The 16,205-nt window shown below is 39.0% G+C and overlaps 3 protein-coding genes across 4 annotated transcripts in view; 1 reads left to right on the top strand and 2 right to left on the bottom strand.

Annotated features, from left to right (window-relative positions):
* The window catches only part of ttc3 (tetratricopeptide repeat domain 3), a 40,395-nt gene extending 36,905 nt beyond the window's left edge, over positions 1 to 3,490 (bottom strand). The window contains exons 1-5 of one of the 2 annotated variants that reach the window (XM_016464532.1): positions 3,388 to 3,490; positions 2,526 to 2,592; positions 2,414 to 2,456; positions 2,183 to 2,342; positions 657 to 735 (exon numbers count right to left, since the gene is read on the bottom strand). In XM_016464532.1, the coding sequence (XP_016320018.1) occupies positions 657 to 735; positions 2,183 to 2,342; positions 2,414 to 2,456; positions 2,526 to 2,591 (348 nt within the window). In that variant the 5' untranslated portion in view covers position 2,592; positions 3,388 to 3,490. Of the gene's footprint in view, positions 1 to 656; positions 736 to 2,182; positions 2,343 to 2,413; positions 2,457 to 2,525; positions 2,593 to 3,267; positions 3,359 to 3,387 lie in introns of those variants that run through there. The other variant, XM_016464531.1, reaches the window with a different exon arrangement.
* A 3,563-nt stretch (positions 3,491 to 7,053) lies between these two features.
* pigp (phosphatidylinositol glycan anchor biosynthesis, class P) lies at positions 7,054 to 8,888 on the top strand. The gene is made up of 4 exons (XM_016464534.1): positions 7,054 to 7,231; positions 7,846 to 7,918; positions 7,995 to 8,113; positions 8,230 to 8,888. The coding sequence occupies exons 1-4, from the start codon at positions 7,147 to 7,149 to the stop codon at positions 8,346 to 8,348; spliced, it is 396 nt and encodes a 131-aa protein (XP_016320020.1). The 5' UTR covers positions 7,054 to 7,146; the 3' UTR covers positions 8,349 to 8,888.
* Positions 8,889 to 9,206: 318 nt separating this feature from the next.
* LOC107671627 (protein ripply3) lies at positions 9,207 to 11,275 on the bottom strand. Its single transcript, XM_016464535.1, has 4 exons — positions 11,232 to 11,275; positions 11,089 to 11,146; positions 10,952 to 11,013; positions 9,207 to 9,804 (listed from the first exon to the last, which is right to left on the bottom strand). The coding sequence occupies exons 1-4, from the start codon at positions 11,267 to 11,269 to the stop codon at positions 9,660 to 9,662; spliced, it is 303 nt and encodes a 100-aa protein (XP_016320021.1). The 5' UTR covers positions 11,270 to 11,275; the 3' UTR covers positions 9,207 to 9,659.
* Positions 11,276 to 16,205: the final 4,930 nt, after the last annotated feature.

Raw genomic sequence — 16,205 nt, 5'->3', positions numbered from 1 at the left:
TACGCTGATGGTCCGCTCCGCGGACGTGTTCCATACATGCGCAGTAGATCGGCTTGAACAGTAAACAAACATGTGAAGAAACAATTGCCCACAGTTATTGCACATCTGGCTGTGTTTATATTGTTTTATCGACGGATTGTACAGGTTCGAGTAGCAACGGGCTTCTTCACACAGCCTGCGCATGCGCAGTAGCCTACTGACTAGTACCTACGGACAAGTACGCGCGGTCACAAAAAATGGGAGGCACGCGGATGCCCGCGCAGAGCCTCCGCGCACACTCTCCGATGACGATTTTTTCGTGACGCATACTAGTGCTTGGCGGTATGACCAAAAATTTATATCACAGTATTTTTCAAAATTATACCGGTTTCACGGTACATACACCGGTATTGCGGTATTTTAAAAATTCATATCATAACAAAAATAAACACCGGTATTCGGTATGAACCGGTAAACCGCCCAGGACTAGTTGTAGGTCTGTGTTTTATTGGTTGTTTTCTCCCCTCTTCGCTCCCACTTTTCCACAGTTTTACACGACCATTTCTGGAGTCTTTTTCAGATCTAAGGTGTGAAAGACCAGTGCTGAAACAGAGGGGTTTCATGACACTGAAGAAGCGGTGAAGGATCAGTGACCGTTCATCAGGACAGATACGTACGCCTCTCTCCATGGCATCCAGAATGCTTTCCAGAATCTCAATCTTCTCAAGCCTCTTCAGACTCAAATCATTCGACACGCTGAAAGACAGACAATGAAAAACAATTATTAGGGCTGGGCGATTTTTTAGAGGTTATTGATTCATTTGAATTAGGGGTGTGCGGTTTGACGATAAAAATGTCTCCACGATCTGATTTGGAATCAATGTATCAATATACTGTACAACACATTCACATCTAATGTTAACTCAGCGATAGAGTTACTCTCACGGTACGCTGCATTACTTGCACTACATTATTTGCATGCGCTTTAAAGTTTTCATTCACGTGCTGTTCTGACGTGTGCTATTTTTGAGCATGTAACACCCGAAGCGCGCACTAAACAGCCTGTCAAACAGCGCCTGATCACTGGACGAAGTTATCTTTAGCGCTAATACTGTCAAAACAAACAAGGCTCACATATAGACTCAATTGGTTATGTCTAAAATGAAAGAGAAAAACGGATGCGTGTCTGTATATTAGAAGCGTGCTGGTCTTAAAGGGACAGTACTAAACATGCTGCCGACTGTCATTAAAGGGATAGCTCACCCTAAAATTTAATTTGTCATTATTTACCCACTCACATGTTGTCCCAAACCTGTATTAATTTTCTTGTGCTGAACACAAGAGATTATATTTTGAAGAAAGTTGCTGGTCCACTATGAAATACTATTTTCCACGTTCTTCAAAATAGCATTTATGTTCAGCAGAAGAAAGAAACCCATTCAGGTTTAAAACAACTTTTGAGTGAGTATATTATGGTATCAAAATAAAAGATTATGGCAAAATTGACAGACATATGACAATTTTTATTTTTGGGTGAACTATTTATTCCTTTAACGTTAATAAAACACTAAAACACAAAGAGACAAATCACTCACTACTCTTGACTGAAACACTTGAATACAGTTGCTTTAATAGGAATCAATCTATGTTATTTGTAGACCTCATGTTATTTGTAACTTTGTTCTAGTTTATTTACCTAAGCTTTGCATGCAATTTGTTTATTTGTTCATATTTTATTACTGAATGTTCACTTGTCTTTGATAATGTTTGACCTTTACTAGTTATGCTACTTGTTTTTGCTGTGGTATCGAAGAACAGTTCTTTAAATAAAAAACAAAACTTGATCTGATCTGTAACTCAAAATCTGTAATATGATCCAAACCGTGAATTTTGTGATCCATCACACATCTACTCTCATGATTTGTTATTTGAAGGAAAAACACAATCACAGTTGTCTACAATCATGCCGATTTGTCCACAGTTAAGTTCAGCCGATATCTTTTTTATTCAGGCCAGTTAAATTCATTTTGGACAACAAAAATCTGAAGAATGCCTGCCTGAAGAATTCTGAAATTTGAGCCCTGTGTTTCATCAGAGAGACGCAAAAGATGCAAGACACTTGCATTTTGCCCAGCGCCTGTAAAGAAACTTCTCAGATCCTCACGGTCACATCAGATGTGACTCTTTCCTGAAAGCAACTCACTTTGAGTCCAGAAAGCCCATCTCCACGGCCCAGAAGGTGGTGGGGTGATTGTCCTGCTGTCTCAGGAGGATATGCCACCAAAACACAGACACATGCATCAGATGACCCACGTGCTTCTTCACCTCGGGCTTTATCTTGGTCCAGCGCTCATATATGACGTCTGTAAAACACAGCAACACTGAAACCTCTGCAGCGATGATCACTAATGATAAAGAGTGTGCAAGCACTCACCGGGCGGCTCCATGTGAATGTACGGGAACTGGCTCTGATAGATCTGAGTGAGAAACAGTGAATCACAAGTGTGTTCAGCACAGACTGATGTCTTCGTCTCAATTCTACTCACGATTTTGGTTCGGTGTCGCACCACGTCTGCTTGTTCCTCCAGATCCGAGTCTTCCGAGTCTGACATCCTTATGAAACACAAAAACACAGCATGCAAGCTTCAAACTCACTGGACCAGATTACACTTCTTCAGTTACGTTTCCCACAAAGCACCTCATCTGAGCCCCGCCTGCTTCCAGACCAGTGTTGCCATGTCCGCGGTTTTCACGCGGATTTGTGCTACTTTGAGCGACCCCAATAACGTGATATTTAGCCAATAAAATGCGTATTTCACCACGGGAACCTCGCCAAAAACATGATTTTTATCGGGGAACCCCATCGAAACGCGATTGGGCTAGTTTTTGAGTAGCAATTGTGCGGGTTTTGTTGTGAACACCTGGCAACACTGTCATCCAGACGCACTCTTACAACAAATCAGCACAGTATGAAACAGCAACACACGCTAATGCTGCGGCTCGATTATATGTGATATATGAATGGTTTATGTGACTCAGAGACCGGCTCCTCCACCTGAGCGCGTCTGACAGAGTTTTCCCCTCAGCTCGTTTGATTTGAATGTTTGTCGTGAAAAGCGTCTGAAACACGAAACCGAATATCGTTAACAGTCGGGCCTCGCTTTTACTTTAATAAAGCACAACACCTGCTTGTAACCTACACGAGAACTAACACGTTTAATGGTCAACCAGACGAACTTCATTGGGAAGTTAAACGCGACGCGTCTGTGCCGCAGTTGTTTAACTTACCTCAAATAATTAGCGTTGCAGATGTTTGCCTGAAACGTAGCTGTCGCGCAAACACCTGAGGTCGGTTCTTACCGTGAGACATCCCGCGGTGTTGTGAATGTGATTAACTGTGTTTATTACCTGTTTTGATTTTTTTGGGGGGCAAAGCGCTGCTTGATCGTTACTGGTGTCGTGTGAGCCGTTGGTTTCTCTCGCGCATGAACTGCAGCGCGAGCAGGCGGGAAAAGCGTTCCCGCCCTCTGGTGTTCCCGCCGAGTATAGCGTTCGATTTGTTTTTTTGTTTGTTTTTTTGCAGAAATATAATTCTATACAGAACATAGAACATCTGTGGGAATACATAGGAGAGAGAAAAACTGACAAAAGAAAAAAATACAAATTACTTTAAAAACCGTTCTATAAAACGAGATGTCTTCAGAGCTTTTTGATTGGAGATTTCTTGAAGCGATGGCGATAATAAATGTAGATCAGAAGCTAATATTTTGTAGCTGGGTTTAAATTTAATGTATCTATCTTTGTTGATATGGTATTTACCCATCATGCATATACAGTTTAAGACATCATCTAACTCCTTAATGACAGAAATACCAGAACCTTACTGATAGAATACTACAGAGCTGGTGGAACGCAAGAAATAGGGAAGCTGATATCTGAAGCCAGAATGGTTTAGAATAATACACACACTACTTCACTGCCTAGAGAACACTAGAGAGATCAGTTCAAAACACTGTTACAAAAACCTGCTTTTGGGAAACAGGAATCCTTTTGCTAGTCAATGTCTGTTACAGTATACGACATAAATAGAGCGGTGCAGATACAGTAACATTCAGCAATAAACTGTAAGGAAAGTTTACTTTCACTGCACTACTGTAAAGAGATCTTACAGTAGATGAAAAGCACTACAAGAGAAAAGTTCAAAGACCAAACAACTGAATATACAGTAAACACACATTGGAATATACTGTCAGTTACTGTAAATATATAAATTCATATATATTTATATTGTATGTGTAAGTAGCATTGAAACCCTGCAGATGAGCTGTAGGCTAACTTCCCGTTACTGAAGTAAGTTATACTCTAACAAAGGTCACTAACTACATCATTACTTCATGTTTAAAGAATACTGAATTGAAATATAGATAAACATATAAAATCTCCTCACATGTACGTATAGGTCAAAGGCATACCTTCAATGATTATTTAGATGACAGCGTGATCTGGGTTTGCATGAGAAGTGTCCCTCCAACGATAGAAATCAAACTCATAGAGCTATTCACGTTCCTTCAGTCTTGGGTGCAGTGATACATCTCACTGAAGACACACACACACACACACACACACACACACTCACACACACACATAGAGAGAGAATATGCAGCTTCTTCAAGGCTGAGTTGTTCAAACCCAAGGTCTAATCAGCAGCTTTCCCAAAACATCCAGATATGAAGTACTTTTTCCCAGCTAGAGGTTTCAGTCAATATTCTACATTATTTTCTAATGTTGATGAAGATGAAGAATAAGGTAAATGCTTTAAATGTAAACTGGTCATGTAGATGAGAGGCCCTAAACACCTTTGTTGGAATAAAGTGCATTCAATAACTACATCATTCAAATGACAAATTCTTTTCTCACTAAGACAAAAACAACGGCAAAACTCTATGCACCTACAAGCCAGTTTGCACCTGTTTACACTCTTTACAAAACTGTTAAGCCTAAGTTCAAAACCTAACATAACACAAAAATGAATAAGACAGAAATTTGCTGCATTTTTACAGCAATACCATATTGAAATATTCTGAATTACTGTAAAAAAACAAATACAAAGCAATTTAATATAGTTGAAAACCTACACAAGCGTTAGTTTTTCACTTTCATTACCATATTAATCACTCAATGCAGTGAACTACAAGCAATAAATCGTGTCATTCTTCAGAATCAGAATCAGAATGAGCTTTATTGCCAGGTATGTTTACACATACGAGGAATTTGTTTTCGTGACAGAAGCTTCCACAGTGTAACAGAATGACAGTGACAGAACAAAAAACACAGATAATAAAAAATAAAAAAATAGAACAAGTAAATAAGGAATAAAAATATATAAATCGACAATTGTATGTCCAGGTATATTACAAGACACTTTTGTATGTACAGGTATATTATGTGCAAATTTTAGGTGTAGACTGAGTATGAGTGTTAATGTCCAGCAATTCGTCTCTGGTGAAACTGATTGCAGGGATATAACTAAAGACAGGACAAACTAACAAAAACATAAAAACAACTGCGGAGCACGCCACGGAGGCAGCCATCACCGTCGGCGCCATCGTCAGTAGACATTCTTGTTCTGTAAAGAAAAATTACTTAAGCAAACAATGTATAATGCTTGTCACGAAATGCTCTCAAACAAGAAGATCCCATTGCAGCTTTTATTAAAGAGTCCAAAAACAGTAATTCACATTGTAACACAAGCAGAAAAACATGCCAAAGGTAATCCACAAAAACAGAGAACAGAAGACAAGAATCCAGCAACAGAACACAGAGAGCAGGGTATATATCAGGATGAGCTAGCAAGCTAAAGACACACAGCTGAAGGTGATGGAGCAATCTAGAGAAAGGGCTGATGGGAACACAAAGTGCCCTCTGCTGGCTGTCACAATGCTCTCTTGTTAGTGTCTTCAGGTTGTGTTGAGTGACAAAGTGTGTTTGTTTGGTGAAAGCTTTGCTGGTGTTATGGCAGAATGAGTTAATGAGACATTAATGAAGTGTTTTGGTAGTTTAAGTGCAGTTTGAATGTGAAATGAACTGCTGTTCCAAGATGACATTTGGTTAGAACTGTGTGAACAGTTTTGAAAAATGTCCTAATGACTGTAAAAAAAAAAAACAAGAAGAACAATTATATGTTTTTTCTCTATATTTCTACTCCTGTATTATATTAAGTTATTAAATTTTCAGTTTTTCTTATATTAGTGTTAGGCTATATTCCATCTCTTCTGTGTTGTATGTCTGCAGTAGGTCTGTACTTTCTTCAGCTGTGGAAGCTCCTGTCGTCAGCTCAAATTCCTTCCAAGTGTGTAAACATACTTGGCAATAAAGCTCTTCTGATTTCTTCTGACATTAAAATAATAGAAGTCTATGTAATGTCCCCATTTAGATAGCTAAGTAAACGTGTGTGTGTGTGTGAGTGAGTGAGTGTGTGTGAGACAGAGAGAGAGTGTGTGTGTGTGAGAGTGTGTGAGAATGTGCGTGAGTGTGTGAGTGAGTGAGTGTGTGTGAGACAGAGAGAGAGTGTGTGTGTGTGAGAGTGTGTGAGAATGTGCGTGAGTGTGTGAGTGAGTGAGTGTGTGTGAGACAGAGAGAGAGTGTGTGTGTGTGAGAGTGTGTGAGAATGTGCGTGAGTGTGTGAGTGAGTGAGTGTGTGTGAGACAGAGAGAGAGTGTGTGTGTGTGAGAGTGTGTGAGAATGTGCGTGAGTGTGTGAGTGAGTGAGTGTGTGTGAGACAGAGAGAGAGTGTGTGTGTGTGAGAGTGTGTGAGAATGTGCGTGAGTGTGTGAGTGAGTGAGTGTGTGTGAGACAGAGAGAGAGTGTGTGTGTGTGAGAGTGTGTGAGAATGTGCGTGAGTGTGTGAGTGAGTGAGTGTGTGTGAGACAGAGAGAGAGAGTGTGTGTGTATGTGTGTGTTATGTGTGTGTGAGTGAGTGTGTGTGAGACAGAGAGAGAGTGTGTGTGTGTGTGTGTGTGTGTGTCTCCAGGCCGCGCGGGGGCAGCATTCAGCATTACGCGGTGTGCCTGCGCAGAAGAACAAGGAAACGCAGCAGAGAAGAGACATTTCGGAGTTATTTCTAATCTGATTGATTGAGTTCTGTCAGGTTGGTCGAGCTGAGTGCTGATGATGGTGGAGAACTCTCCGTCTCCTCTGCCAGAGAGAGCGATCTACGGCTTCGTGCTGTTTCTGGGCTCGCAGCTCGGGTTCTGTACGTCTCTCCATCATCTGCTGATCAAACTCAAACATCTCCATTACTCTGAAATGGAATTAACTATTTAACTGTCACATATATACAGTGTTGGGAGGGTTACTTTGTAAATGTATCAGGTTACAGATTACAAGTTACCCTATTTGAAATGTAATAAGAAGTGTAACTATTTCAGTTACTCTTATTAAAGTAATGTAACTGATTTGATGTAACATTTACATTTTTGATTGCTTTTCTAAATTTCTAATGAATGTTTTCAACTGTTAATAATTTTGAAACATGTAAAGCAGACAGGGTTAATATTACAGTAGAACTCAACACTGATTACTGCCAGACTTGCAGAAGTAACTAATTTAATTACACATTATTTCTCAGTAACTGTAACGAATTACAATTACATTTATTTTGTAATTAAATGATGTAACTCCGTCACATGTAACTAGTTACTCCTCAACACTGTTTATATGTATATATACACACACACATATATACAGTACACATAAAATATGTATATATTAATTTCTGGCTAAAAGATGTGAAAGTTTTGAATCCTTGATTTAATAAAGCGTTGTTTGTGGCTGTATTGTGTTAAAGTGTGTTATTGCTGTCATCAGTTCTGTATGTGGTCTGGGCTGTGGTTCCTGACGCTTGGCTTCACTCCACCGGACTGACTTACTGGCCTCAGAAGTGAGTGCATCTGATATATGTCCTGTGTTGCTGTGTTGATGAGGCGAGGCTGATGTCCCGCACACCTGTGTTTCAGATACTGGGCTCTGGCGGCACCCATCCACCTACTGGTCACCTTAAGCACCTGTGTAGTGCTGCTGTTCGGGGTGAACCTGATGAACACGGCTCCGCTCGCATCCGTCCACAACATCACAGGTGACAGGCTTATAATGACACTTCTGCTCTCGCTTGCTTTTACTAACATTTCAAGTGATTTCAAACGTCTTGCATTGTCAAATCAAATGATTTCTCGTTCATTATGTGTGGTATAGATCACTACGCCAAGAGTCAGCGTGCGGGCGAGGATCAGGAAGGAGTGATTCCCAGACTCCGAGACGTTCCCATCAGCGAAATAAACCGCGTCTTCTACCTGGATGCTGGCGCGCAGTGATGCGAGGCGTTTGCTCAGGGTTTAGACGATCAGATCCATCAGCCGCGTGACAGGCCTGAGCTCTGACCGTCAGGTGACCCGTGACCCTCGGACAGACCTGGGCTGTTTTCCCAAAAGCATCGTAAGCTTAAGTACATCGTAGACCATTGAAGCTATGATCAGCTTAGGCTTGCGATGCTTTTGGGAAACACAGCCCTGGGGAACTCGTGCGACCGAAGCACTTTAGTAAAGCTCTAGACACTGAGCTTTTGCATCTTTCTCAAACACCAAACTCCTGGTGTGTTGTGTGGTGTCTGGGGTCAGACCGTGACCTCTGTGACCTCAGACTGAAGTGAAACGGTCAGCTCACTATCTGCGGTGGGTTGTGTTCCTGCTCGTCTCCTCCTGCAGACCCTCGTGAGCAAACAGGCGGGTGTCGGGTGACCTGTGACCCCGCGACCCGAGAAAAACACACTGCTGTTTTCTCATGTTTAATGTATTAGAATACAATGACTTTCATTATACTGCAAAAACAATTATATGATAAGTCATGACAACATATATTTTTATCAAAATAAAAAAAATTCACATTTAAGTTGTTGTTTTTTAACTCAGTTTAATATAATTTAGGTTGTACAGCCAATTTGATTCAACTTAAACATTTATGGCAGCACCTGACTTCTACAGTCTATTATTGGAGTGTTTCTATGCATTATTCAAACACTGTTGCTATCAATCATCCAGCCTGTTTTAAAGTTTATACTGTATGCCGTTATAATTATTAATAAATGGAGGATGCAAACGCATGTTGAGCAATCTTGTTTTTATTTGCGTTTAGATTTTCAACAACATACAAATGAAACACTTAAAGGGACAGTTCACCCAAACATTGAAATCATCATCATTCACTCACGTTCAAGTTGTTCTAAACTTGCATGGGTTTCTTATACATAAAAAAGATATTTTGAAGCACATCGATAACCAAACAGCCGTTGGTCCCCATTGACTTCCCATAGTAAGACAATACAATGGAAGTCAATGGGTACCATCACCTGTTTGGCTACAGACATTCTTCGGAATATCTTGTATGTTCAACAGAAGAAGCTCATACATGTCTGGAACATCCTGAGGAAGAGTAAACGTCAGTTTTGGGTGAACTGTCTCTTTAAGGCCGTTCCCAGACGAAGGCTCTTCCTCAGATCAGAGGTGTTTGGTGGTGCAGTATTTCTGCTCGTCTCGTTCCTGTGGATCCGCAGCGCTTCCTAAACAGTGTTCTGCTTCGCTCTCAGCTCACTAGTGAGTTCATGTTATAGACGTGTGGCTCTGATGAGGTTAATGAGTGTCTGCTTCATCCTCCTCAGAGCTGGAGTCTTCATCGTTGTAAAAGTGCAGTGTGGCCTGAACGGGGAAACTGGCCAAAACCGTCCGGCCCAGATGAGACAGATACTCCAGCGTCCTGGATCTGGGCAGAAACAGCCTGCGGATGGATGCGACCCGTCACAAACAGTCAAGGCTATGATCCCCAGCTAACACAGAACCTGCTCAGAACTCGGGCGGATGTTCTCCCAAAGTTTTACCAGCAACATTAACAGAACATTCATTCAGTTATCTGGTCTTTATTAATGTTCTCAAAACATTAGCATTTATACATTGTTCAACGAGCATTTTATTTCTGAAAGATTCTAGTTGGATGAAGAAGAATCCTTCTTCACTTGATTTAAGATTATAATCATTTAATTTTAAAGCACAGGCAGCACAAAATCAGACTTTAGCACCTCTTTTCACTTTGAGATCGTTCGGAGGTTAAATACAGATTTAAAATCATAACAGAAACTGTTTAATAGCTATGCTACTGGTTTTGAAACCAAATCTTCACATACAGTAAACACTGTCATCTAACAAAGCATTGGGGGGGAAAGCTGTTAATCTTAAACAATAAAGCATATACATAAACCCAAATAGGAAATAAAACAGTTATTGAATAAGCATGTGTCCTAAACTCCTGAAAAATTGCTCTCTTATATTTTAGAACAGTCACTGCAATTTGAGAAAGAAATCAAATCTGTATGTGTGAGAACATTTTCACAAAATTGTCCCCTTTGTAAAAGTAAAGATCATGTTCCATGAAGATATTTTGTAAGTTTCCTACCGTAAATATATCAAAACTTAATGTTTGATTAGTAATATGCATTGCTAAGAACTTCATTTGGACAACTTTAAAGATGATTTTCTCAATATTTAGATTTTTTTGCACCCTCAGATTCCAGATTTTCAAATAGTTGTATCTCAGCCAAATATTGTCCGATCCTAACAAACCATACATCAATGGAAAGCTTATTTATTCAGCTCTCAGATGATGCATAAATCTCAATTTCAGAAAATGGACCCTCATGACTGGTTTTGTGCTCCAGGGTCACATGTGATCAAATGGAATGTTCCCTGAACGTTCACATAACAATAAGAACGCTTTTAAAACATTAAAAGACTACGCATTTTGAACGTTTAGAGAGAAAACTTAACGTTCCTAACATATTTTTGTTCACTAGGTAAGTGTCTAAAAACATCTAATAAACATCGAAGTGTACTTGTCTTCTGAATGAAGAGGAAGAGGAAGAGCAGCAGACCTCACAGGATGATGGAAAACATCTTCAGAAGTCTGGACCCGACTCAAACCTCCAGAAACCACCTGAAGAGCACAAGAACACGGGTTCATTTCTGCGCTTTCCGACTCTGAGATCAGAGTTGAAGTAAAGCAAGTTACTTTATTTAATTGCGTCTCTCCTGCTGAAAGATCCCAGGGTCTCCACACCACAGGACAGCTATCAGAACACAAGAGTGTGTGTGAACACAGAACACAAGACTCTAAAACAAGAAAGCACAGAGGAACTGAGCATAAACTCTCACCCGAGCATCGGACCCGCGTCTGAACCCAGCGGCAGCATCTTTAACACTGAGAGGCGGGCGTGCTCGTGCACGCGGATGAAGGCGCGCTCGTGCACGCGCTGAGAGGTGGGCGTGCTCGTGCACGCGGATGAAGGCGCGCTCGTGCACACTAAACCATCATTTGAGATCGGGACTATAAATGAGAAAATTGAGTAGAGACGCTGTGACATGATCCTACCAATATCAGACACTAATGAACTGCTCCAGCAATAATTCTGATCAAACAATTAAATGTTTGCTGTCTGCTGTTATGTCCCCATCAATGCCTAAATCAAACCCACATACTTGAACAAATCCCTTAAATTTGTTAGGTTTGTACCTTTTAGTCCGCAAATAAAAAAAATAAAAAAAAGTTTGACACTCCTGCTGCTGCCGTATTAAATAATAAATACAAAATAATATTCTTCAATGATAAATAGCGTTGAGGAGAGATCTCATCTGAGTCTCAGTGCAATATTAAAACTCTACTCAAGTCACTATTTCAGTTGAGAACAAATACCTGTTTAGACGCCAGCATTAGTTTAAGTATGATTAATGATCATTATGATTATTAGACGTGCACAGATAATAAAAACACATTATAAGAACCTTTTGTTAACATTCACATTAAGTTTTTTGATTTCTGAATGTTCTCTGAACATTTAAACAGCCATTGTTCAAAAAAAAGTTTAAAAAATGTTTTTTCTTAGTTAGGCTATGTGAACATTGAGGGTTGTATCATTTTGCAAACGTAAGAATGTTACTTTTGAATGTTCTCTGAAACAGGTAAAAACATTTCAAACGAAAATGTTACATGAAAAAACATTATATGAACATTATGTATAAATACTGTTTTTGTGCTCATGTTTGTAGAACGTTACTGAAGAGCAGATAACACTGAACGAACGCTCTATTAATGCTACTGGAAGAACATTTCTTCATAACTTGAGAGAACCTTGGCAGAACATTCTGAGAACGCTCCCTGCAGGTTATCTGGTTCCTGCAGAGACAGTAAACATGCGAGCTAGAATGAAACATGCAGTGTAACCAGTTCACCATCATTACTGTAAAACTGCCTGCAAACAGTTACATAACACACCATTCACACATGAGGCAAAGTACTCACTCGATTCATTTGATTCATTCTCACTGAAGAATCAACACACAAGCCTTTGTGTACTCAGTCACACAGAGAGAAACTCCAAAGTGAATATTTAGATATGGTTTATTTATGAGCTTCTTGTGACACAGAGTAATTATCTAAATCAACAAGAAAATCAGAATGAATCGCTGTCGTATGCGTGCTAAATCTGAATAAACACTGTGTATAATGCACCATAGTATGGCTTGTGAAATAAGCTTTAGAGAAGGATCCGAAGACATTTAAATGTTCATATTCCTGATTTCATATGTCTCGAGTGATGGAACTCAACAGAAATGAAGGAATGACGGTCTGAATGGCTTCATATCAGCAGGGCGCTTAAAGGGCACTTCATCAAACGTTCGGAGCGCCGAATGTTCTTTACTGTACTTTACTGTAGAGGATTACTGCAGGACACGTTCTCTGAAAGAGCTCGTCTGATTCTGTCTGAAACTCCCTCCAGACCGACAGCTTATCAGAACCGAACCGAGCTACAGATGAAACCCTGTGGAAGCTCGAGGCCGCCGCAGAATAAAACAAGTGTGACTCAACTCGCTAATCTGAGAGAAACAAAGTCTGAATTCTGAAAATCACAATCCACCATTTCATGGTGGAAACAAAAAATAGAATTGCGAGATGTAAACTCTGAATTCAGTGGAAAAATTCAAGTAGAATTGGGCAAAAATGGGAAGTATAAACTTGCAATTACCGGGGGAAATAGTCAGAGTTGTGAGATAAAAATTCACAATTAACTTTTTTTTTTCACATTTTTCCCATTCAAAAAAAATCTAATTTTATTTTCATGGTGGAAAAAACAAAACAAAAAACAGAATTGTGAGATTCCAAGAAAAAAAGGAAAAATGTGAGATATAAACTTGAAAAACATCTACATTTCGAGATATAAACTAACAATTCCAAGAAAACAAGTCCAAGCTTTGAGACATAAACTAACAATTTGGGGGGAAAAAATCTGAATTTTGAGAAAAAAAAGAAAAAAAAAAACCTCACAATTGTGAGAAAAAAGTCAGAATTTCAAGATATTATCTAACAATTTTTAGACAACAAGTCCAAGCTTTGAGATATAAACTAACAATTTGAGGAGAAAAAGTCGGAATTTTGACAAAAACTAACAATTGTGAGGAAAAAAGTCAGAATTTTGAGATATAAACTAACAATTCCAAGAAAACAAGTCCAAGCTTTGAGACATAAACTAACAATTTGGGGGGAAAACTCGGAATTTTGACAAAAACTCACAATTGTGAGAAAAAAGTCAGAATTTTGAGATATAAACTAACAATTTTTAGACAACAAGTCCAAGCTTTGAGACATAAAAAAAAAAAAAAACTTACAATTGTGAGAAAAAAGTCAGAATTTCAAGATATTATCTAACAATTTTTAGACAACAAGTCCAAGCTTTGAGATATAAACTAACAATTCCAAGAAAACAAGTCCAAGCTTTGAGACATAAACTAAACATTTTGGGGGAAAAGTTGGAATTTTTACAAAAACACAATAGTGAGAAAAACATCTGAATTTTGAGATATAAACTAACAATTTGGGCAAAATAGTCTGAATTAAGAGATGTAAACGTGCAATTCTCAGAAACAAAGTGCTAACTGTGAGATAAACTTGCAATTGCAAGAAAAACTAATTCTGAATTGTAAGATGAAAAGTGTCAATGGAAAGGAGTTTGCACAGAATCTGGACTGTAATGGAGGCTGCAGAACTGTAAACACTGTACAGCATCAGTCCATCATAAACACACACTGCTACACTGCTGTCAGATCCCCTCATCATTTAGTAAATAAAAACACTCATTTTGCATTTCTAATTCAATTTGTTGAGAGTCTGATCAAATAATGAGTCCAAACAGAGATTCATCACAATGCATTGTGGGATGCAGTGTTCTCTGCTGTCCACTGCACATTTGGAGTATGTTAGTGTGTCATTCTGTTCAGTAGCACAGATCCAGATGCTATTAGACATGTTCAATGCCAGCTAACAAAAATATGGTCTAAAAACATTATGCTAACATTCCCAATGAGTTATGAAAAAGTTATTTCTTAATGCTTTTTAAATGTTCAAAATATCCAGTGTTTAAAAAATGTTTCAACTACTTTTTTCTTGGTAATGCAAATGCTAAAAGGAAATATTTCATTTTATCATTTTGCAAACATTACGGAAATGCTACTGTTAAATGTTCTCTGAACATTCTGAAACAAGTAACATTAAAAAAAAAAAACAAGTTAGATGACCACTCAACTAAAACATTTTTGAAAATAACTTCCCATGAATAATGAATAAATCAAATTCCAGTGCAAAAGTTTTGAGAATGTTATTAAAGATCAGATAACTTTGAACAAATGTTCTATTAGTATTACTAACAGAACATTTGTTCATAACTTCGAGAGAACCTACACAGCTTTTAACTCTTTCCCTGTCATTGACGGGATTCTCCGGCTTTCCGTGTTTTCACTGTTATACAGTAGGAGGCGCTATTACACATCTTCTGATCGAGTACTGAATCTCTGGATCAAAACACTGCGAAGAAGCAGCACAAACAAGCAATCACGATCAAATATAAATCATTATATAAATCAAATCTACCTAATGTTGATGACTTCATCTATGTTTTGATCATCGATATAAATCTGATCCAGATATAGTCTTTGACAAAAATTCTATTTTCTCAGCTTTTTGTTCAAAATGTTTTTTGTTTTGTTTCGTTTAATGAAACTTACTCACATTCAAGTGTTGATAAAAAAGAATGTTTTTTTTGTTTAAAAGCAGAGGCTCTGTTCTTTCTTTTGACTTATTGTCTGCTATATATAAATGACTAAATATTGCATGTTCAGATATTTATTCAAAATATTCTGGGGGCCATGAAAGTTGTGTGAAAATGATTAACGTTTGGCAGGGAAAGAGTTAAAGTCATGAGTCCTCTGCACAATCTGACTTTGCTGCAGCCTGGAACTGAACTGCTGGTTCGTCTGGTCAGAGGAGAACTGGCCCCCGACTGAGCCTGGTTTCTCACAAGGTTTTTTCTCCATTCTGTCACCGATGGAGTTTTGGTTCCTCTGGCTTGCTTAGTTGGGGACACTTAATATCCAGCGATATCGTCAACTTGATTGCACAGATACTATTTAAACTGAACTGAGCTGGATGATGACTAAATTCTATGATGAACTACCTTTAACTGAAAATTGAGTGTTTACTATTGTCCTTTTGCATTATTGACACACTATTTTCCTATTTAATACTGTAAACTTGCTTTGACACAATCTGTATTGTAAAAAGCGCTTTATAAATAAAGGTGACTTGACTTGATCAGATCACTGTTCTGTTCACACTACACAACTATGTCAATAAATATCTCCTGGACATTTGAGCTTCTTAACGATCATTATCGTCACTGATAACTGAATGTCAACGAGCTCCGCTTTGCTTTTGTCTGTGATGTCCATTAAGTGTGCAGTGCAACAGTGACTCTGTCCATCCCTCGCAGCCTCGTTCTCACTGGCGTTAAATGAAATATGTCGGTCACACGCTGTAATCGTTAATCGTGAGGCGTTCGTTAGTGACATGAGGGCTCGGGTCTTTGGTCTCGTGTGCAAGTGAACGCTGATGTGTGTGACGTCTGCCGCTTCTGTTCGACTGAACGAACAGAAACACAGAGAGACTCGGTCAAACGTCTGCAGCATCAGGTTCACTTGAACTTCTTCATCCAGTTATGACTATGAGTTAAAGGAAGAGCAAAGGGACAGAAAGATCATGGCTGATGACGGTACGGAAGGTTATTGGAGCACACATGCACG

This window comes from Sinocyclocheilus anshuiensis, unplaced genomic scaffold (genome assembly GCF_001515605.1).
Source record: "Sinocyclocheilus anshuiensis isolate Anshui unplaced genomic scaffold, SAMN03320099.WGS_v1.1 scaffold1386, whole genome shotgun sequence".
In the NCBI taxonomy this organism is placed as follows: domain Eukaryota; kingdom Metazoa; phylum Chordata; class Actinopteri; order Cypriniformes; family Cyprinidae; genus Sinocyclocheilus; species Sinocyclocheilus anshuiensis.
This window is presented reverse-complemented; position numbering and strand designations above follow the sequence as displayed.

Excerpts from the sequence above, each read along its gene's own strand:
- pigp (XM_016464534.1), top strand. The coding sequence starts at position 7,147 with ATGATGGTGGAGAACTCTCCGTCTCCTCTGCCAGAGAGAGCGATCTAC. Across the intron at positions 7,232-7,845 it reads GGGCTCGCAGCTCGGGTTCT|TTCTGTATGTGGTCTGGGCT; the intron begins GTACGTCTCTCC and ends TGCTGTCATCAG. Across the intron at positions 7,919-7,994 it reads CTGACTTACTGGCCTCAGAA|ATACTGGGCTCTGGCGGCAC; the intron begins GTGAGTGCATCT and ends CCTGTGTTTCAG.
- LOC107671627 (XM_016464535.1), bottom strand. The coding sequence starts at position 11,269 with ATGCTGCCGCTGGGTTCAGACGCGGGTCCGATGCTCGG. Across the intron at positions 11,147-11,231 it reads GACGCGGGTCCGATGCTCGG|CTGTCCTGTGGTGTGGAGAC; the intron begins GTGAGAGTTTAT and ends GTGTTCTGATAG. Across the intron at positions 11,014-11,088 it reads GAGAGACGCAATTAAATAAA|GTGGTTTCTGGAGGTTTGAG; the intron begins GTAACTTGCTTT and ends TGTGCTCTTCAG.